Source organism: Ursus americanus, chromosome 17, assembly GCF_024610735.1.
Source record: "Ursus americanus isolate L20-20 chromosome 17, mUrsAme1.1.p, whole genome shotgun sequence".
In the NCBI taxonomy this organism is placed as follows: domain Eukaryota; kingdom Metazoa; phylum Chordata; class Mammalia; order Carnivora; family Ursidae; genus Ursus; species Ursus americanus.
This window is the reverse complement of record NC_142143.1, coordinates 45,511,720-45,534,723: the sequence shown is the minus strand read 5'-3', so window position 1 is coordinate 45,534,723 and position 23,004 is coordinate 45,511,720. Positions and strand designations below refer to the sequence as shown.

The 23,004-nt window shown below is 38.2% G+C and overlaps 1 protein-coding gene across 10 annotated transcripts in view; it reads left to right on the top strand.

The window, feature by feature from the left end:
- FRS2 (fibroblast growth factor receptor substrate 2) overlaps positions 1-21,569 on the top strand; it is a 111,808-nt gene extending 90,239 nt beyond the window's left edge. For all 10 annotated transcript variants that reach the window (XM_045789609.2, XM_045789607.2, XM_045789608.2 and 7 more), the window contains 6 exons: positions 5,549-5,643; positions 10,908-10,999; positions 12,270-12,456; positions 13,535-13,693; positions 14,084-14,247; positions 15,794-21,569. In XM_045789609.2, coding sequence (XP_045645565.1) covers positions 10,934-10,999; positions 12,270-12,456; positions 13,535-13,693; positions 14,084-14,247; positions 15,794-16,741 — 1,524 coding nt within the window. In that variant the 5' untranslated portion in view covers positions 5,549-5,643; positions 10,908-10,933 and the 3' untranslated portion in view covers positions 16,742-21,569. The remainder of the gene's footprint in view (positions 1-5,548; positions 5,644-10,907; positions 11,000-12,269; positions 12,457-13,534; positions 13,694-14,083; positions 14,248-15,793) is intronic.
- The last annotated feature ends 1,435 nt before the right edge of the window (positions 21,570-23,004 follow it).

The following is a 23,004-nucleotide window of genomic DNA, read 5'->3' as shown; positions in this document are numbered from 1 at the left end:
AAATAGTTTTACAATAGTAGTTGGAGACTTCAGCACCCTACTCACAATAATAGAATATAGGAAAGAAAATAGCATAACCAAGTAGAGCTAACAGACATACAAAACACTGTACCCAGGGGCGCCTGGGTGGCTCAGTCATTAAGCATCTGCCTTCGGCTCAGGGCGTGATCCCGGGGTCCTGGGATCGAGCCCCACGTCAGGCTCCTCCGCTGGGAGCCTGCTTCTTCCTCTCCCACTCCCCCTGCTTGTGTTCCCTCTCTCGCTGGCTGTCTCTCTCTGTCAAATAAATAAATAAAATCTTTAAAAACAAAACAAAACAAAACACTGTACCCAACAATAATAGCATCCACATTTTTCTCAAGTGCACATGGGCCATTTTCCAGGATAGATGATATGTTAGGCCACAAAGTAAGTCTTAGATTTTATTTTAATTTTAATTTTTATTATTTTTTTATACATGAAATTAATATCATACAAAGTATCTTCTCTAACCACAGGAGATTAAGTTAGAAATCAACAACAGGGGCACCTGGGTGGCTCACTTGGTTAAGCATCTGCCTTCGGCTCAGGTCATGATCCTGGAGTCCTAGGATTGAGTCCCACATCGGGCTCTCTGCTCAGTGGGGAGTCTGCTTCCCCCTCTGACCCTCCCCTCTCTGGTGCTATCTCTCACTCTGTCTCTCAAATAAACCAATAAAATCTTTAAAAAAAAATCAATAACAGAAAGAAAACTTGAAAAAAAACACAAAATTCTGGAAATTAACACATTTTTAAACAACCAGTGGACAACACTAGGAAACTTAGATAATGATTAGAGATAAATGAAAATAAAACACAATATGCCAAAACTAATGGGACCCAGAGAAAGCAGTATTAAGGGGGAAATTTACAGCTGTAAATGCTTATTACTTTAAAAAATAAGAAAGACCTCAAATTAACAACCTAACTTTATAACTTAAGGAACTAGAAAAAGAAGAATAAACTAAAACCAAAACTAGCAGAAGGAAGGAAATAAAGTTTAGAGCAGAGATACATGATATAGAGAATAGAAATAAAAAAGTTGATTCTTTAAAAAGATCAACAAAGTTGGCAAATGTTTAGCTAGACAGACTATTTTTTAAAAGGAGGGAAGACTTGAATTACTAAAATAAGAAATGAAAGTGGGGACATCATTACAGATTCTACCAAATTATAAGAGAGTACTGTGCACAGTTGTATACTAACAAATTATATAACTTTGATAAATTGGACAAATTCCTAGAAACAAAACCTACCAAGACTGAATCACCAAAAAAAAAAAAAAAAAAAAAAAACACCAAGAAAGGAAGAAAGAAGGAAAAAGAAAGAAAGAAAAATCTGAATAGACCTGTAACTAGTAAGGAGATTGAATCAGTAATCAAAAATATCCTGACTAGAAAAGGACTGATTTCACTGGTGAGTTCTACCAAATAGTTAAGGAATTAGTATCTGCTCTTTTCAAACTTTTCCAAAAATCTGAAGAAAAGGGAACACTCCTTAATTCATTCTATGAGGCCAGCATTACCCTGATGCCAAAGCCAGACAAAAACACTGTAAGAAAAGAAAACTACAGACCAATATCCTCCCCTCCCCTTTTTTAAAAGATGTTATTTTTAAGTAATCTCTATACCCAACGTTGGGCTCAGTCTTACAGCCCTGAGATCAAGAGCCGCATGCTCCACCAACTGAGCCAGCCAGATGCCCCCCAGTATCTCTTATGAACGTTGATGCAAACATCCTCAACAAAATATCAGCAAACCAAATTCAGCCACATATTTAAAAAATTATATACCATGACAAAGTAGGATTTATTCTTGGAATGCAAGGGTGGTACAACATAGAAAAATCAAGCAATGTAATGTACCACATTCATGAGATGAAGGAAAAAACCCCCACATGATCATCTCATTTAAAAGGTATTTGACAAAATTCAGTATTTTTTCTTCGTAGAAACATTAAAAAACAAGGAATAGAAGGAAACTGCCTCAACGTAATAAAAGCCATCTATGAAAAACCTACAGTGATCAGACTCAGTAATGAAAGACTGAGAGGTTTTCCTCTAAGATTGGAACAAAGTGTGGATGCCTACATTCATTACTTTTATTCAACATAGTACTGGAAGTTCTAGCCAGAGTAGTTAGGCAAGAAAGAGGAATAGAAGGCATCCACATTGGAAAGAAAGAAGTAAAATTATCTGTTTGCAGATGATACGATCTTATATGTACTGAAAGATTCCACACACAAAAAATTTTTAGGACGAATAAACGAATTTGACAAAGTAGTAGGACATAAAGGCAAAAATTAGTTATGCTTCTCTACACTGACAATGAACAATCTGAAGGAAAATTACAAAGGCAGCTCCATTTACTAGAACAGTTCCATTAACAAGAATAAAATACTTAGGAATTAAGTTAACCAAGGGGATGAAAGACTTGTACAGTAAAATCTACAAAACATTGCTGAAAGAAATTAAAGAATACATAACTAAATACACCTCATGTTCATGGATTCGAAGATGTAATATTGTTAAAATGTCAGTGCTGTTCAAAGAGATCTGCAAATTCAGTGCAACCCCTATCAAAATTCTAATGATTTTTTTCTCAAAAATAGAAAAAAACCCTTCCTAAAATTTATGTGGAATCTCAAGAAACCCCAAATAGCCAAAGCATCTTTTGAAAAGGAATAGCAAAACTGGATGACTCACACTTCCAGATTTCAAAACTTACTACAGAGCTACAGTAATCAAAACAACATGGTTTTTGGAATGGAACGGAATAGAATAGATAGAATGGAATAGAATAGAGAATCCAGAAACACACCCTCACATATTTGGTCAACTGAAGTTTGGCAAAAGTGCCAGTACCATTCAGTGGTGAAAGGACAATTTTTTCAACAAATGATTCTGGGGAAACTGGATATCCAGATGCAAAAGAATGAACTTGGACCCTCACCTAATACCACATACAAAAATTAACTCAAAATGGATCACAGACCTAAATATAATTCATAAAACAATACAGTTCTTAGAAGAAAACATTAAACAAAAGCTTCATGACATTGAATTTGGCAGTGCTTTCTTGGATATGACACCAGAAGCATAGGCCACAAAAGTAAAAATAGACAAGTTGGACTTGATGAAAAATAAAAATTTTTGTACATTAAAAAGCACTATTCAACGGACTGCAGATGGCAACCCACAGAATGGGAGAAAATATTTGTGAACCATATATTTGATAAGGGATTAATATCCAGAATATATAGAGAACTTCTAAAAGTCCAAAACAAAAGAACATTCCAACTCAAAAATAGGCCAAGGACTTGAATAGACATTTCTCCAAAGAAGATATATGAATGTTTAATAATAAGCACATGAAAAGATCCCCAAGATCATTATTAGGGCAATGCAAATCGAAACTACATTGAGATACCACCTCACACCCATTGTGATGGCTAATACCAACAAACAAAAACGGAAAACATGTTGGTGAGAATGTGGAGAGACTGGAACTCATGTGCAGTGCTCGTGGGAAAGTAAATGCTGCGGCTGCTATGGAAAACAGTATAGCAGTTGCTCAAAAAATAAGAAATAGAATCTCCATGTGGTCAGCAATATCACTTCTGGGTCTGTATTCAGGAGAATTGAAAGCATGGTCTCAAAGAGATTTGTACATTCATGTTCACAGCTGCGTCATTATTCACAATAGCCAAGAGGTGGATAAATGTCCATCAATAGATGAATGGATAAGGAAAATGTGTGTGTGTGTGTGTGTGTGTGTGTGTGTGTGTGTGTATGTGTATAAATGGAATATTGTTCAGCCTTTAAGAGGAAATTCTGACACCTGTTACAACATGGATGAACTTCAAGACATTATGCCTAGTGAAAGAAGGCAGGCACAAAAAGATGAATACTGTTTGATCTCATTTATATGAGGTACCCAGAGCAGTCAAACTCATAGAGACAGAAAGTAGAATGGTGGTTGCCAGGATTAGCTGGGAGGGGAAATGAGCTGTTTAATGGGTACAGAGTTTCCGTTTTGTAAGAAGTTCTGGATAGTGGTCGCACAACACTATTGAGTATGTTTAACATGACTGGACACTTAAACATAGGTAGGATGGTAAATTTTATGTGTCTTTTACTCAAAGAAAATTAGGAAAAGAGGAAAAAGTCTAAAGGTGGGACAGAAATTTTCAGAGATTTTGTTGGATGCTTTTTAATATTTTCAAGAGCTGTGTAGGTTGGTACACTGATTCTTTAATGTGTTTCAAAAAACTTAAGACTTTTCCTTGATTTAGGGTTATGGAAGGATCACCTCTTTTAAGCCTATTTACTATGATTAAACTTATTTCAGGATGGGAGTTGTAAGATACTTATAAATGGAATGAATAAAAAGAGGAAGAGGGATTTTCCTGAGTTAATTGGCTGGCTAACATCTCCCAGAAGAGAGAGAGATGAACAAACAATATGTATTCATATAAGAGAAATGATTTCTGTTGGAATTAGCTAGATAACTTTGCAAGCCAAACATGAAGCATAATATATATTAAGCTTCTGGAGAAAAGAAGGGTGTGCTGAGGCAGAGGCGGTGGGGTGCTGCTCACTCTACCATGGGGTGCAGCTGCAGCTGATGAGGGGCACAAGCAGACGCCTGGCCAAGCTGCTTATTTTGTATACTGGTTTGAAGTCCAGAGTTGAAAATTCTGTTTGCACGTGGGTTCATGATTTGAAAGTGTTCGTTTTGGATATCAATCATTTAACTCTAGTTAATATGTAGATTAAAATGGGAGTATTTGCAAAACCCCTAATGCCTGATACAGTGTAGTTATTCGGTAAACATTAGCGCCCATGTTTGAGTTTGATTTTTTCTGTGTTGTAAAAAGGGAATAGATTGACCAGAAATTTCCTAAAAGTATATTGAAATCTCTTGAAACTCTAGATTGTAATTTATTGCTTATAAGGTATATCATTATCCTGATTGTGTGGCATTCTTGTTCATATCGACCGTTTCCTGATGACTGAGTGCTCTGATTTGGTTCTGGAAGGGTCTTGTAGATTAGAAAGGTACGGTGGGTGGACTCTGAAGAGTCTGTTCTTGGGAGGAGTGGCGGCGAGGTTTAAGGAAAGTGACTGGTGGTGGAGAATTAGTCTGCCACTTGGTGAAATTAGAACTGGAAAGGAACTTCGGAGGTGGTTTAGTCTCACCTCTCATTTTGTTGCTGAGGAGGCTTAAGTATAGAGATACGTGATTTGTCCAGTGTCATAGCTATAGTGGAGAAGCCAGAGTCAACAGCTTCTAAAGGTTCTGATATCCAAACATCCTAGAACTTAGACTATAGCATTTTTACTTGGCTGTATGAATGATAACCTGTACAGGTCATTTTCATTTTAAAAATAAATCTTATATATTAATCAGATCTTTATACTTTTGAGTTTATTGAAATAGATTAATTGAACTAACAGTGCTACCAAAAGTCTCATAAGGAAAATCATTGTTTTAAAAGAAATAAATTCTTGACTTTTTTCTGTTTCTAGGTTAAGTCAGCAAACAAAGAAAACATGGTATTTTGAAGTATGATTAAACTCCTGATGCTGCAGAAGAGGCTAAGAATATTAATGGCCAGATCTAGGTAAGTTGAGGTTTACCTGAGAAAAGAAAAAACTTCAAATTCACATTATATTCTTTTAAACAAGAGATTTTAATCAAGCTTTCTTGAATGCAATCATGTTGCCTCCTTGACTTGCTGTCACCTCCAGCGAATAAGGACAAATGGCTTTAATTAAACTAAGGCAGTGTTTACGAATTTAAAATATTTAGCCAACTTTCTGCAGTATCAATCTTCCCAAACCGTAGCTATCTTTTGTTCTTGAATGTACGCTCGGTTACTTTCCTGTGTTGCTTTCTCGAGGGAGCATAGTTATGTTTTTGCCGGGTTATGAATTTGGTTGGGTAAGATGGTGAAATCATATGGTTTCTCATCAAGTGTTTATTAGTGCACATTATTAGGTCTTACACAACTCAGATGTGGTCTCCAAATACTAACCTGGTGGTCGTAAATGCAGAATATCTGGTATCTTGCCTTTCCCCTCGCCTAGGAGTTTGTGGTTCAGGAGGAGGACTCAGAGATGTGGATGAGACTCCACATTAAAAAGTCTCCTGTGTTGGAGGATTGACCACAGCTTCCCATTGTTCCAGCTGTTTCAGTCTCTTGCTCCTACTAAGCCTGTTCTTCAGCCTTACTGAGGCCTCCTGTTCCTTTTTGCCTCCATTTGCTTCCCCATTTCATCAGGCCTCTTTCTTTACTTCTGTCCTGACCAGACCTGATGATCCATCACTTCAAACCCCCGTTATTGCCAATATCCTTTAATTTCCTTGCGCTCTTACCCTCTGACCCTGGGTCACTTGCACAGTCTGCCCTCTGAACTGCCGAGCGCTGCTGCAGAAACAGCATAGTCTTCCCCTCCAGCTTCTACTGAGCCCTCAGGGCAGCCTGCTTAATCATCCTGCTGCCTTTCTTGGGCAGCCCCTCTGTGAATAATCCTGCCATTCTCCTCAAGTCCCTCATTCTGCAAACTTGCCTTCTATTTCACGAAGGACATTTAGGATGAGAGGTGTTACCTTCTTCAGCTTCTCTACTATGCTTCGTCCATCCTTATTTTCTTCCGTCTCTCCTCAGAGGACAAGGCATTCCTACTTCTAGGGGCAGACTTCTCATTCTGGGTCCTGCAACTCCTCTTCTCCAGTTTCCCCTTCTGTCTTGAGCCATCATATAGCACATTTTTTTCTTTTGGTTTTTTTCCTAAATATTTTAACCTTTCCTGACCTACTGGTCACAAACCCGCATCAGTCTGTGTCATCTGAAAACAAATAACTCAAGCAACATATTTTCTTTTCAAACCATGTCTTTCTACACTGAAGCACTCTGCCCTCTCCTTGTTGAACCTGTTCTTGAAACAGCAGTTTCCATTCCCTGGGGGGCTGCTTCCTTATCTTCCATTTCTTCGCTTCGGTTTGGTTTCTGCTTCTAGCAGTCTACTGTGAATGGAACCCTCCTTCTTGACACTTTCTTTTTTCAGCTGGTACTATTTTGATTTTTTTTTTCTCCTTCACTTCTTCCCTCTCCTCCAGTACTTCCACGTGTCCCAGAATTAGAATTGAAATTCCCCAGAATTTCAACTATAGACCCCTCTTGATACTGTCCTTGGGCAGTATTTTCTGCTTTATGGCTTCAAATACCATGTGTGTATCAATAATTTACCTCCTTCCTCAAATCCATACTCATGTATTTAACTCTGTTGCATATCTCCATTTGGTGGTTCTCTAGAATCTCCACTTAACATGTCTAAAACTGAACTAACCACCACCATTTCTACTTGAAGAGCACCGTGGTGTTTTCTGTCTCAGGTAATGGAACCAGCACCCATCATCGGCCACGCTAGAAAGTGCCTCTCCCTTCCTGTCTGCTTAGCCAACTGCTCCATGCTGCTGACGGGTCTCCCTGAGTATTTTAAAAATTCATCTTTTTTTGTCTTTATTCCTAGTATTGCTGCTCTGGAGTTAGGTCTGTAGCATATTTCATTTTTCAGTATTCTTGAACTGGTTTTTCTTCTCTGAGCTGAACTACCACTTAAATTTATTCTGCAGGTGGATATGTTTAAAATGAAATTCTGAGCACCTCACTTTCCTACTTCAGATTCTTCGCTGGCTTCCCATCATGCGTAGGATAAAATTCATTCTCCTTAGTATGGCATACAAGGCTTTTGGGTCGCATATTAGGCTTTTCATTAATTAGTGTTGTACTGAATTGAAACATTCCGTGTGGATAGAGTTTCAAGTAGGTTGCGCCACAGCCCACATGTCCTTGACGACACAGGAGGTGCTGCCTTCATAGGTAGCCCGGGAGGTGGCAAGTAGAAGAATGATTTTCTAGGGCTCCCTGGCTGGCTCAGTCGGGGGAGCGTGTGGCTCTTGATCTCGGGGTTGTGAGTTTGAGCCCCATGTTGGCTATAGAGATTACTTTAAAAAAATTAAAAAAAAATCTTTAAAACAAAACAAAAAAAGAATGATTTTCTACTCCTTTTGAGAAATAGTTTAAAATTATTCCTTTGAAGCCCCACCTTGTGAAGCAGAAGCTACACTGTAGGAATCTCTTAGCTCTTCATGTTCAGGAGCAGGTCAGTGGGGAGGATGGGCGTGTAATTTCAAGAAGACTTGGTTTCTGGCATTTATCCCTCTACTTAAAAAAAATGTTTTTAGTATTCCTTTGCCTCTCTCTCATCCCATAATTTATTAAGTGTTTTCAGGCATTCCTTGTTTTATTGCACTTTGCTTTATTGTGCTTTGCAGATACTGTGATTTTTACAAATTGAAGGTTTGTGGCAACCCTGCTTTGAGCAAGTCTGTCAACGCCATTTTTCCAATAGCATTTGTTCTCTTTGTGTCTCTGTGTCACATTTTGGTAATTCTCACAGTGTTTCAAACTTTTTCATTATTATTTTATTTGTTATGATGAACTGGGATCAGTGATAATGACTCACTGAAAGCTTGGATTGATGGTTAGCGTTTTTAGCAATGACGTACTTTTTCGCTAAGGTACGTACATTGTTTTGTGAGACATACTGCTGTTGCACGTGACTAGACTGTGGTCTAGCGCGTACGTAGCTTTTATGTGCACTGGGAACCAAAACAGTGATTGACTCACTTTATTGTGACACTTGCTTTTTTGCCGTGGTCTGGAAGCAAACTTACAATATCTCCAAGGTATGCCTGTATTAATTTTTTTAAATTAAACACTTGCGGACCACGTCAGGACGTGGCTATGTCAGGTGGTACGTTTAGTGCCCTAGAAAATTAAGAAGAGAAGGTTCCTATCTTCAGGGAAATCACAGTGAAGTGAACGTTGAGACAGATAAACATTACAGTAGAATGTGATAAATGCCATGATAGAGTCATGTCCATTTGACTGGGAAGACACTGGATGCCGTCTAGCTTCAAGTTACTTGGAGTCCCAGTTCGCACCTCGTTGTTCAGGACCCTTTATATGGTTTGGCCCCTGCTTATGTTACAGCTGACCCTGTGCTCCAGTCATCTTGGACACCTCACTTTTTTCTGAATGCAGTACCATCTTTCATGATCTTTCATGACCTTTGTCTTTGTATTCTTTGTACTCTTATCTGTCTCAAGTTTCTATCTTTTGCCCAGTGTACTGTTTCCGTTCACCCTTTGGAGTACCAGCTCAGATGGTGCTTCCTGCCCTGCTAACCCAGAAAGTTATTTGCTCCCTTTTCTGTGCCCGCAGAAGTCTTCTCATATTCTCATATAACATTTAATCATAATGCATTATCTGTTTACATCTCTGTCTTTCCCTTTAGACTCATGACTCTTCAGAAGTACATGCTGTGATTAATCATCTTTATGCCATGTTATTTAGCTGGCATATTACTTAGAGCAAAGTACCAAATATGAGTCTTAATTAACTTTACTACTTTATCACTTCTTTTGGTTTGTGCACTAGTATACTTTTTCATCTGCTTAATACCTGCCAGCATTCTTTACCTTTGTTTAACACAATTCAGTTCATCCAGCTCACAGGAGACTTAGAGCACTGCTGTGTGCTAGGTAACATGTTAGGTGTGGGGAATGCAAAACTGCATAAGGTCTCTTCCTGCTTGGGAAGGAGCTTCGGTAGAGGGGGAATGATGGTTAAGTAAACAGATGGTCTATCACAATTTCTACTAAGTAAGCAATGTGAAGAATGCTATGATACTGGGAAGCCCAGGGTGCCTTGGGAGGTATGTAAGAAGTGTAACTCTCCCAGTTGCTTGGAATCAGAGAAGGCTTCCTGAAGGAACTGTGCAGTTGAATCTTGAGAAGGGAAAGGAGCAGCATGGAAGGATGGTTGCTCTGGGGAAATTGTTAAGTGTGACTTGGGAGGGCTTGAAGCAGCGACAAAGAGGGTTCAGACTAGATCTGTAGCCAGTGACAAGATGGTGAAGAACCTCATTTCATGCTGATAAGCTTCAAATTTTTTCCTAAACATGGTGAAGAGCCCCTGAAGAATTTTAAGCCCGTTTTATCAGATTTATGTTTTTGATTAAAATTTAATAGCTTTTTATGCTTCTTTCCCTCCCCCTTTTCCAAATATTGTCACATTCATTCTGATTCTTCCCCCTTAATTTTTAAGTGATGTTTTGAATTTTTCCATTGTTCATTTGGAGTTTTCTTGAACACTTAATGTCACCTGTAACCTATTATCTCTAATCTTGTGTGGGAAAGAAGGATTAGACAGACACGCTGTGTCAGTTTTGCCAATACTTTCTACGTTGAGTTACTCCTTGATTGTTGGGTTGTTTTTCTCTCTTAATGAACTAGTCCAAATTTGTTTTTGTGTCTTATTTGCCAATCAACTTTTGCCTGGTGAGATACATAAAGGATATACTACAGTGAGTAATAAGAATCAAAATACCTTCCAACCTTGAAGTTCAACATCCCTTTGGAATTTTATTAAAAGAGGGACATGAAATTTCTGATAAACCATTGAGGGTTAATTCCATGAACGACTTTATTTAAATAGTGTTACATATGAGATGAGACCTTAATTGGTTTGTGGTTTGTTTTTTTTTTAAGATAATTTAAAAATAGAGCAGACCTTTGCAAATTAAACTGGAAATTTGAGATTTCCATGAAGTCTACCTCACAAAATTATTTTTCTTGTCACTGAGCAAAATTTACCAGCTGAGTGTGTGAAATCTAGCTCAGCCCTGTACCTTCTTGGGGCTTAAATTTCCTTATCAAAATAATGCAGGACTTGTGTTAGATGATTTCTGTCTCTTTCTGTTTCATGATTTTTGTATCCTACATTTAATAATTTTTTCCAAATTATCTTTCATGTAGTGCTCACATGGTCTTCTGAAGAAGCCATGGGTAGCTGTTGTAGCTGTCCAGATAAAGACACTGTCCCAGATAACCATCGGAACAAGTTTAAGGTTAGTAAAACTGGTTGAGTTATATCTCTCTGCCTAGTCGGATGTTCTTCTTTTTCTTCACATAATGTATCATACTTCCTCACTTTTATCTCCAGACTCTTCTATTTCTCTTTGTGTCCACTCTGCCTTTTCTTGTTTTAACAAATGATGACGGTATGTTCTTACCGACAGTGTGGAATCCTCTTTTGCTTTCCCTCTGGTCCTCTGTATCCAATTAGAGCCATACAGTTCTAGTAAATTTTTTTTTTAATGCCATTTTATAAGTGCCTCTTCAGTCTGGTCACCACCTCCCAGTCATTGCTTCATGCCTGGGTAACTTCTTAGCTCTGCCTTGAGTCAGTCACCTTTGTGACCCATCCTGCAGTTGACATCATATTAATCTTACTCTTCCGTCATTCTAAAACTTCTGGTGTTCTGTTACGTAGAGCGCAGATGCTCCATTTCTTACCTCTCCACAGCCATTTAGTGTCTCTTGTAGTCTGACCTCAGGTTGTTACTCATTGTGGCCTCTGGGTCACACAGACCCAGGTGTGAGTCGAAACCCTGTTGCTTTGTAGCTTTGTGACCTTGGGCAGGTTACGTTATCACTGTGTGTTTGTTCCAGTTTTGTACAGCGGAGAAAATAGTATTACCTGCAGTTTGGGATTGTTTTGAGGATTAGATGGGAAAAATATGTGGAAAGCGCTTTGCCAGTCCCAGGAATATAGACCGTTTTCTCGAAGTGTTTCCTACTCCTCGTAGTCTCTAGCCATTTTCAGAAACTCAGCAGTGCGAGGCCTCCCCCTTCCGTGAGCTCTGTGCCAGTCTTGTCTTGGTCTCTCTGAAGCATACCTTCTTCGTCTCTGCCACGGCACTGCATCTTCAGCATGTGCCCCACAGCCCCTGACCCATCAGTTCTCTCCTGAGGCCCAGCCGAAGTCCCTCCTCTTCTCGGGTGAAGGCTTCTCCAGCCACCTAGGCCACGTTTCCTGCCTTTTGCAGCCTCTGTCGCACCCATTTGTCAATCGCTCATATACAGCGTTGTGTTGTTGACTTCGTGTTTGTATATCCTATATCCTCACTGGGCATGTGAGCTTCTTGTGGGTAGAGCAGGATATTTCACTGCTACATAATCCATGCCCGGCACACACATTGGTTAATGAATGAACTAACAAAGGAGCGAATAACTGAACCAATCAGCAGCAGTGCATTTTACTGACAGATTGGTGAATTCGTGTATGACTGTCAAGTGGGAACGTTAGGTTAGCATTAATTGAACTTTCTTTTTTAGGTCATTAATGTGGATGATGATGGGAATGAGTTAGGTTCTGGCATAATGGAACTTACAGACACAGAGCTGATTTTATACACTCGCAAACGTGACTCGGTCAAATGGCACTATCTCTGCCTGCGGCGCTATGGCTATGATTCAAATCTCTTTTCTTTTGAAAGTGGCCGAAGGTGTCAAACTGGACAAGGTAGGTAGAGCCTTTAATTTTTTTCCCCAAACAGTATCATATTTGAAAATTGCTCTTTCAGTTATTCTATTTACAATGTTTAAATAAATACTTTACTTTTTTCCTGATAGAAAAAAAATTTCCCCAACTAAGTGGATTGTTAAGAAAAGAGATAGAGTAGACTGTGTCTTCATTTATCAGGAATTTATTTATTTATTTATTTATTTATTTATTTATTTATTTATTTATTTATTTATTTATTAAAGATTTTATTTATTTATTTGACAGAGACAGAGACAGCCAGTGAGAGAGGGAACACAAGCAGGGGGAGTGGGAGAGGAAGAAGCAGGCTCCTAGTGGAGGAGCCTGATGTGGGGCTCGATCCCATAATGCTGGGATCACGCCCTGAGCCGAAGGCAGACGCTTAACCGCTGTGCCACCCAGGCGCCCCTATCAGGAATTTATTAAGCACATTCTCTATGTCCAGAATTTTGACTCATATTATTTAAGATTTTCAGTAGATGATTAGCTCCAGTAAATCGACTATGTATCTTTACTGTTATAACCCTTTGGGGGAAGAACCTAAACTTTAGAGTCAAACAGAGCATGGTTTGGTTTTTTTGCGGCCTACGGCTTGAAAGGCCTTGGGCAAGTTACATGATCTTGGTAGAACATCAAATTTCTTCTGTATCGTGGGCAGTGCTAATCACTACTTCACAGAACTGTTGTGATGGTTAAACAAGGTAAGGGTTGTAAACTATCCATGAAGGGACTGTCAAATAGTAAAGGATCACCTTGGTAATGGCGATTTGGGCGCCCCCTGCTGTTAAAAAGCAGACGAAAGTAAGTATTCAAATCTTGTTTTTGTCTGCCTTGTTTTGGGCCAGCTCCCTCAGACATAGGAAAATTCCGTGAATTTCCTTTTGGGTTTATGTTTTGAAACAGAATATCATTAATTTATCAGGCATCTATTTAAAAGGCCTTTCTTCCTGTCAGTGCATAGAATGCTTACTTTACAGTTTCGTTCTTGACAGGTGTTCCTGTGTTTTTTTAAAAAAAGCTATAGCTACTGTTTTCCCCTTCTCTTTTATATTTGTAGGAATCTTTGCCTTTAAGTGTGCCCGTGCAGAAGAATTATTTAACATGTTGCAAGAGATTATGCAAAATAATAGTATAAATGTGGTGGAAGAGCCAGTTGTAGAAAGGAATAATCATCAGACAGAATTGGAAGTCCCCAGAACACCTCGAACACCTACAAGTAAGTACCAGTTTTCCCTCTTGTATTTTGAATAGTAGACATTTATAAATTTTGGATTATGGGTATTTAATCTGTAACGCCTTAGAAGTCACCATTGGCTAACATAAGTGTAATAGTAGTCAGGTTTTTTGTTTTACACTGTTAGAGCTTATAATTATAAACGTTTTTAATATTTTAAGTAGGAAAACATTAAAAGTTCTATGTTATCTAAAACGTGAATGGAAAGTTGGGGTGGAAGGAGGGTGTCGTTCGTGCTCTGGTTTCTGTCGTGTCTTACCAGAAACACCTTGCTTAATTTTCTCAGCGCACATTCCATTCTCATTCACTTTTATCTCTCTGTCCTGCCCCGATATCCTGCTTTTCTTCTTAAACCAATAAACAAAAACTCAGCTCCAGGGTTTGCTGCTCAGAATTTACCTAATGGTTATCCCCGCTACCCCTCGTTTGGAGATGCTTCGTCCCATCCCTCAAGCAGACATCCTTCCGTGGGAAGCGCACGCCTGCCGTCAGTGGGTGAAGAATCTACGCACCCTCTGCTTGTGGCGGAGGAGCAAGTAAGCACGTACTGCTGTCTAACAGGCGGATTGACTGTGTGGCCTTAAAGCATTGCTGCACGATACGTGGAAGTTCTAGTCTGAATTTTAGCTTTCACCGTTTGTTGGTGATGTTTGTAGTGAAGAATCAGAGGAGACCGCATGTGTTTTCTAACATATGCCGAATGCATACAGGTGTGGAGGGAAACAGCATCGCAGTAGCCCGTGGGCTCAGGAGGGGCACATCTGTAGATGAAGACAGGTAGAACTAATGGTCAGTTCCTGTCACAGTAACCTCCGGTGGATTTGGAATTTAAATTCCTTTTGTATCAGTGGACTACTAGCGGGAAGGTAGATTTTATTGTCAGTGTTTTTATGAAGCTATGTAATATTTCTGACTATTCTGTTTTTCGTTTGAGGAATGAAGTATTTGGCTGAACATTGCCTATATATTAATTAGTTATTCTTATCTTTTGTAAACCAAATGGTCATATATCATTAAGAAATTTTTACTGTTTTAAAATCTATATCTCTGTGTTCTTTACATGTTAAATTAATTCTTATTTACCATAGTTATACTTCCTGCAGTTTTTGCATTTTATTTTTGAATTTTTTCAAATTTTATATATAGTCTTCCAAACTTTTTTTTTAAATTTATTTATTTTAGAGAGCGCGCGCATGAGCAGGGGGAGGGGCAGAGGGAGAGGGAGGGAATTCCGAGCAGACCTCCCCTCCTAAGCCGGTGCTCAGTGCGAAGATCCCGAGATCCTGACCTGAGCCAAAATCAAGAGTCATTGCTTAAGTGACTAAGCCACCCAGGTGCCCCTAGTCTTCCAAACATTTTATATTGTTCCCGCAAAATACTGTTGACCTTTTCTAAATAGTGATGATTTCTTAGTAGGTAGTATTTATTTTGTATAAGTGCATTTTATAGAACCCTTATTAAATCTAGCAGGGTTTTTAACTCCTTATTTGGTCCCATTGTCTGCAGATCTTGATAAATTTGTCTCTCTCTCTTTTTTAATTCTTGTTATTCCTTATTTCTGAATCATGTTTTAATGCATTGATGAGAATTTCTAAAACAACATCAAAATGGTAATCCCAATTTGTTCCTGATGTTTTTTTAACAGAATGCTTTTCATGTATCAAGTACACTGTTATGTGTTATTTGGGAGTAGTTACTCTGTTTTTGTTTTTTTGGGTTTTTTTTAGATTTTTATTTATTTATTTGAGACAGAGAGGGAGAAGCAGCCTCCCGGCTGAGCAGCAAGCTTAACATGGGACTCAGTCCCAGGACCCTGACATCATGACCTGAGCCAAAGGCAGGCGGTTAACTGACTGAACCACCCAGGCGCCCCTAGAGTTAATTATTCTTTTATCAAGTAAAGAAAGTATTTCCACATTCCTCCCCTCTCCCCCCTTTTTATTGGTGAAAAACTAATACAAAAGCTTTGAAGGAAGAGTATAGGGAGAAAGTTAATCGATAACATTTAATGGATATGGTCAGCCTTTTTTTTTTTATTCTGTTTTAAGCAAGTTATTTATCCACTCTTCCATTTTGCTTTAGGTACATACCTATGTCAACACTACAGGCGTGCAAGAAGAGCGGAAAAACCGCACAAGTGTGCATGTCCCATTGGAGGCGAGGATTTCAAATGCTGAAAGCAACACACCAAAAGAAGAACCAAGTAGTATTGAAGACAGGGACCCTCAGATTCTTCTTGAACCCGAAGGAGTCAAATTTGTCTTAGGACCAACCCCTGTTCAAAAGCAGTTAATGGAAAAAGAGAAACTGGAGCAACTCGGAAGAGACCAAGTGAGCGGAAGTGGTGCCAATAGCACAGAATGGGACACTGGCTATGACAGTGACGAGCGAAGAGACGCGCCCTCTGTTAACAAACTGGTGTATGAAAACATAAATGGGTTATCTATCCCTAGTGCCTCAGGGGTCAGGAGGGGTCGTCTGACATCCAGCACCTCAGATACCCAGAATATCAACAACTCAGCTCAGAGAAGAACTGCGTTATTAAACTATGAAAATTTACCATCTTTGCCTCCTGTTTGGGAAGCCCGCAAGCTTAGTAGGGATGAAGATGACAATTTAGGACCAAAGACGCCATCTCTAAATGGCTACCATAATAATCTAGACCCAATGCATAACTATGTAAATACGGAGAATGTAACAGTGCCGGCAAGTGCTCACAAGATAGAATATTCGAGGCGTCGGGACTGTACACCGACAGTCTTTAACTTCGATATCAGACGCCCAAGTTTAGAACACAGGCAGCTCAATTACATACAGGTCGACTTGGAAGGCGGCAGTGACTCTGACAACCCTCAGACTCCAAAAACGCCTACCACTCCCCTTCCGCAAACCCCTACCAGGCGTACAGAGCTGTATGCTGTGATAGACATCGAGAGAACTGCTGCTATGTCAAATTTACAGAAAGCACTGCCACGAGATGACGGTACATCGAGGAAGACTAGACATAATAGTACTGACCTGCCCATGTGAGCCCGGAAAGCGGTACCTTGTTTGCACCTTTGTGAAGTTTTAAAAAATGAAGATGCAAGTGCTTCATTTTCATTTCTAAACACTAACTCCCTTTATAGACTGATAAGATTTTTTCTGAATATTTCCTGTGCTTCTTTAACTAAAGGGAATTAATGTAGAGCAGGTACTCATTAAAGAACACTAGTTTCCGTATATACTACTCAGTACTGTGCAGCAGCATTCCCATTTTCACAGTGCCTATTTCAAATGAGAGCTGAAGTGAGTGACATGCTGGGTGATTCTTACCAATATTCTGGACTTACGCATATCATTCATGTCTAAGTCATGGTTGGCATTTAAACCATTTTATAAAGCCTCTTGATAATGTGCATCGCTAACAGATAACTCTAGGCTTTGAAAGTAATATTTGTAGATTCACTATTCATGGTATATGGCCTCCAGCATGTAACATGAGGAATCCTTTATTTCATTAATTGTAGGCTTTTTGACTTGAGCCAAAACATATGTAAAGGAAATAGAAGTACCACACCTCCTTGTATACCAGTCAGTTCCTTTGCCTTCTGCGTTACTAGAAAGAGCCCTGTGCCCGTGAATATGATTTGCTCTTGGTGTATCAAAAGGCAGGAAGGAGACAAGATTTTCTGTTTACTCATCTCATGATGTCATTTGAAGGGCATGCCCAGGTATCTTAATCCGAATTACACTAGACTCAAGAAATCAGCCTCAGGTCACTTTACCCAAACACATTTGGAAATCTGAACCACGATCTCTTGAAAGTTTCTCTCCTCTAGATTATTAACAGTGACATTGTTTTCTGGAGGCATTTGTGCCATTAGGTTGCCATTTACCTTCAGTTTGTTCCTTTGGTATTTGGGATGTCTTATTTTGTTGTTTAGTGTCTTTTTTTCAACTTAAAATGTTTTGAGTTTGTATATAGTTCTGAAATTGGATTATGTGTTCGTTGTTGCTTAGTTTGCATTTTTGTCAAATTGTGGTTTTGAAGGTTCATTTGGAACTTACTGTTATTCTATAACAGGGTTGCCCTTGTCCAGTATTTATTTATATGCTGTTTACTTTTCAAGTTGATAAAAACATTCGCTCAATTTGAAATTTCACTTGTGCCCATAGGTGATCTCTTTAACAGTGAGAAAAAAAGGAAACTTCTTTTAACAGGCAAAGTTCCCTAAAGGTACTGTGTTTTCTCTGTGGGCACTCTCCCCAGCACTTTAGCAGTGATTCCCTCATCACATGGCTGCAACTGTACTTTGCCCACAGTAGTGCTACTCAGCTCTGCTGTCCTTTCACTCATAGCTGGATCGTTGATTACCCCTTGATTTCATTAGAATGTTAGGATTGTCGCCAGCATAGCAGGTACAGTGGAAGTCTTATAGCAATGAGATTGTGTCATAATTTAGGATTTAAAATGAATTGAAGTTTATATAAAACCGAAGAGAGTCCATATGTCTAACTCTTGGAAAATCAAGAATGTTCCAGTTTCTCAGACACTAGAGAAGACAAGAGACAGTGGAGTGGAAAGCGTAGGTTACTGTTTTCTCTAAATCTGAGGAAGTCTGAGGTCATGATTTAGATCTATCTACCAGATGTAACTAAGGTTAATTTAGCATGAAAAGGTTTCAGTCATACAGCACCCAACCTGATCAGTAAATAACCTAATTATAGGACAGTGGATGGATTAGCAGAATAATAGAGTGGGACCATTATAAAGAAAAAAAATTATTAAAGGTGTCTTTGTTATTTTCAGTGCCATTGGTTTATGTGCATAGCAGAATTTTCTTTCTTTTTTTTCCCTGTGAACTTGGTGCTTACTAAAGTGTTCACTGTTCTCTAAAAAGAGAACAGTGGTATAGGTGTGTGGTTTCCATTTTTAATATATTGTTCCATTTATGCTTTCTTCTGAGTGGATTGCTGATCGTGCCAAATCCATGTGATGGTTTTTGTAAGGTGGAGTAAGAGTTATAATGGAAGCAGTACACGTGGTTTTCTCCAAAACGAGCGGTCAGAACAGAACCTCCAAATGAAAGGGCTGACCTGCTGATTCATTTTGGAGGTTGGATACTTTATTTTCTTTCTTTTCCTCATCATTTTCATTTTCCTTCCAGATTCTAATTAGTTTTTATATATTTTAGGTAGCTCCAATATAATCATCGCAGTTTATGCTTTAAATACCGTGTGCTTTAAAAATGAAAATGGGACCAATTTGTCTGCTAAGAATTTGATTTTAGGTACTATGAGTATTAGGAAGATGTATACAACTGGTGTTTATTTCTAGGTGTCTCTGGAAATCACCTGTGCTCCTATTTAATAAAAAGTGATGTAGAACACTACTTGTCCGTTGCAGTAGTCTAGTCATGGGCATTAAGCTCTGTCCTGGAAGAATGTACCTGGTACTAGGTGCATTTTAGAATGAGATATTTTATTGGGATATAATTGTGGCCATATGTTTCAGATTTTCTGAGACAAACCTAATTTTAGATATTCTGTTCCATTGATAGACCATGGGATCCCACTTTTTGGTTTTTGAAATATAATCACTGTTCAGATGCTTTCCCCCCAATAGAGTCCTCTTTTATCCATACAGGTGATGACAGCCTTTCATCCCAGATCAGAGGTTGGAAACTGATGTGGGTATTACCTGTGTTTTTTCTTCATGTGTTTTATTTCCCAGTTTCATCTTCCTTTAAAAATGCAAATATGGTGCCTTCCCTCCCTCCAGGAAGATTGGCAAATAGTTCCTTTTATTTACTGCTGCTGTGGAGTGATGAGATATGCACTTTACTCTTGAAGACTCAGCAAAAAGCTTTTCACTTCCCAGTATATCCGGAATAGATCACATTTGGGACTTATGAAAATTTGCCAAGCAGTCTTTGTTTTTATAGATATTAATGTTGACCCCCACAGTTCAATGTTATCAGTCAAGCTAATGTATGTTTATTCCTCTCCCCTCAAAAAATCTGTGGCACAACATATAAAAATGTACCTCAGTAATGTTCTATTAAAAATGGGACAGGGGCCTTATGTTTTCATAATTTCCCAATAATGTGCCACCATATTTTTGCCTCAAGGTAAAGGTTTTAACAAGCTAAAAAGTACTTCCCGCTTCCCCCTGTGCTGTTCCTAACCTATAATGCCCAAGTGTTTTGTGCAATGTGTAGTGTGTGTGTGTGTGTGTGTGTGTGTGTGTAAATATATATATATGTATATGTGTATATACATATATATATATATATATCTATATCTCCTTGGAATAGACATACCATCAGAGACAACATTCAGAAGTAGCTGATGTATTGGCATCTTATTCATATTTCTGATATGTGAGGTATATGGTACTAATTACCTTTTCCCCGATGTTTGCCAAATTTGAATAAAGGCATTGGTACGAAATTACAGAATGTATAGAAAATGTTTTTGGCTTGAAAAACTAACAGATACTTTATGACATACCACAATATACTCTGCCCAAACCAGCACCCTATCTATCCTGTTCTTTACATCCCTATTCCCCATTCCTACTTCCTCATTTTTGGGGCGTATAACACAATTCTTTTGTAGCATCGATAGAATTGCAATTCTATGACAATTGGACAATAATAGCATGGAAACGGACTGGTATTAATAGTACAGTAGTCACCGGTGTGCCACATTTGCATTAGTAAATGCAAAATATACATTTTATAAAGGAAAAATTTTGTGTTATGTTTTTATTTTCATTACATTGTATAATACTGTAAGATTATTGTACGTCCTAATTTGCATTATAAATGTTTTTTTCCTACGTAAAGGCATAAATATAGCAACTTTGTATAAAGGTAGCTTGTTAGATTTTTAATTTTTTCTTTTATAAAAAATTGTCTAACAGTGGGACTACCATTGCCAAATTGTATATGAAATAGGAATTTTATCCCCTATGGTTAATTTCTTTTATAAACATTCCATATTTCTCTAATAAAAGACATAAGTGATACTGTACTATGCATAAATTGTATATTAATGCTGTTTCATATCAGCATTTTAAATTTTGGTTTGCATTTTTAATATTGGCAAAATTTACCACTGTTGATTAAAACCTTGTTGTATATGTAACAACACCTTTTGCCCTCTATCCCTTCCCACCCTTTGTTCTCTGTTTCTCCCTATCAGTGCCAACTTCATACATTTTGTAGCATGGCAATAAAATATAACTTTTACACTGAGGCCAAGTGTGGCTTTTTGGAGGATGTGGAGCTGGGAGGATTGCCCTCTAGTCGTTCTTTGCATATGACTTTTTGCCATATAAACCGTATCTCCAGGCATGAGAAGTTATCTCATATATGATGTAAACATGCTTTTAAGGACAAGTGTGAATGTGCTTTTAAGCTTAATTTTTGTCATAACAAATGAGAACTAATTTTTTTATCTTTGGAAAAGTCAGAGTTCTTGGAGTACAATCGAACCTTTATTAACTGGAGTACTTAATAAGCTAATAATTGAATTTAGTTCAACAAGGGCTAAGCAACACATTTTTAAAATCCTTATTTATTGTAGAGTATTAGTATACTGTCCTAAAAATTATATGTAAAATATGGTTTAATCTTAGATGATTTAGGATCTTGCAATGCCTTACTGTTGTCATTCTGGCATAAATTTCCCTAATGAGGTACTCAAGTTGATACTGGAAGCTGAGCTGACTATATATACACTGACCTTAAGCATTCATGAAAAACTGCTTTGTTGAATAAAATCTGATCAGAGTTCTTATGGTTACTTTCCCCTTATTGCCGAAAGTAGATTGCAATAAAACCCCAATAAAAGTTTGGTTGGATACCTATTTAAAGTTTTCCTGTATTTATATTTCATACATTTCTTAAAGCTTTATGATAAGAGGGTTTATTTCTTAGTCTCATATCATTGCGTCCATTTTCAAAGTGATATATAATGAATGGGTTAAAGATCATGTTTCATCAAAGTGAAATGAAATTTTAAGTATTTGACAGACTCCCTCACAGTTTTATCTATGCGGTCATTCAAACTAGTAGTTCTCAGCTTTGGGACTCCAAACCTATTTTTAAGTAAAAAATGCAAAGCTTTCTATTTGGGTACGGCTCAAGATGGAGGTCATTTAAACAATGAAGGGGTAGACAAGACCACATGTGATTGGCTGCTTATTATGTGCCAAACACCATGGAACCCATAGATTGATTGGTTAAGATGTGGCAGAGACCGCATCTTGGGAAATTTGGGCATTTGTTCTCAGAAATTAAAAACTTCTTTGGATTATTTCTGTATTCTTCTTTTGAGTTCCTTTGAAGACAGTAGTTATTCACATGTTATTCTTATTTAATGGATGAGCACAAACTAGTTCCCTGCTACTAATAAAGATAGCAGTCCTTGTGCTCAAAAGGATTTGTAGTTTAGAATAGCTTTACTAATGGGGGCAATGCCCTTCTCCCCCGCCCCCAGAGAACTAAGCCCTGAGGCAAATTGTATATAATAAGTTATTCTGATACCTCTAGAATGGTACTAGCTGTATACCTTAGGAGAATTAACAAAATTGTTACTCCAATTCTTAGTATATGTGGTATGATATAGACACACACACAAAAAAGGGCATCAAACTCGGTCTAAGAATGGAGATCTTCGAGAAAAACCTAGAGGAGGTAATCCCTAAGGTGTTTGATGAGAGTCTTCATAGATTTAGAGGAGGAGAGGAAAGGATGTGTTAGGGAGAAGGAATAAGGTACAAAGGCACAGTTGTATTTAACTATACATAGATCATGATTGTTCAATGGCGGCAAGTGGTTCCATATGACTGGAGCGTAGATTGCAAAGACAGGGTAGGGGATAGAGAAGGAAGAAGAAATGAGAGCACATAGGTGTAGAATACTAAGGGATTTTTGTTTTAATCTAAATGAGGTGAGAATTTGGAGGATTTTAAACGTTGGAGAAACAATAGTTCAAAAGATTATTCTGACATCAACATGGAGGAACACTGGAGGATGTGACATTTTAATGAAGCAGGGAGGCTGAGTTAGGCTCTTATAAAAATGGAAGCAAAACTGGATAAATGCCTTTTCAAAGGCATTGTTGAAAGAGTATTTAGGTTAGTTATTGTGCAACAAACCACCCTAAAACATAGTGGTTTAAAGCAACAAATCCTGTTATTTCTCCCATTGCTGTAGATCAGGGTGGGCAGACTATGGAACCCATCCAAAGTTACAAAGCTAATAAATAGAAGAGCTGAAATCCAAACCTGTGCAGCCTGA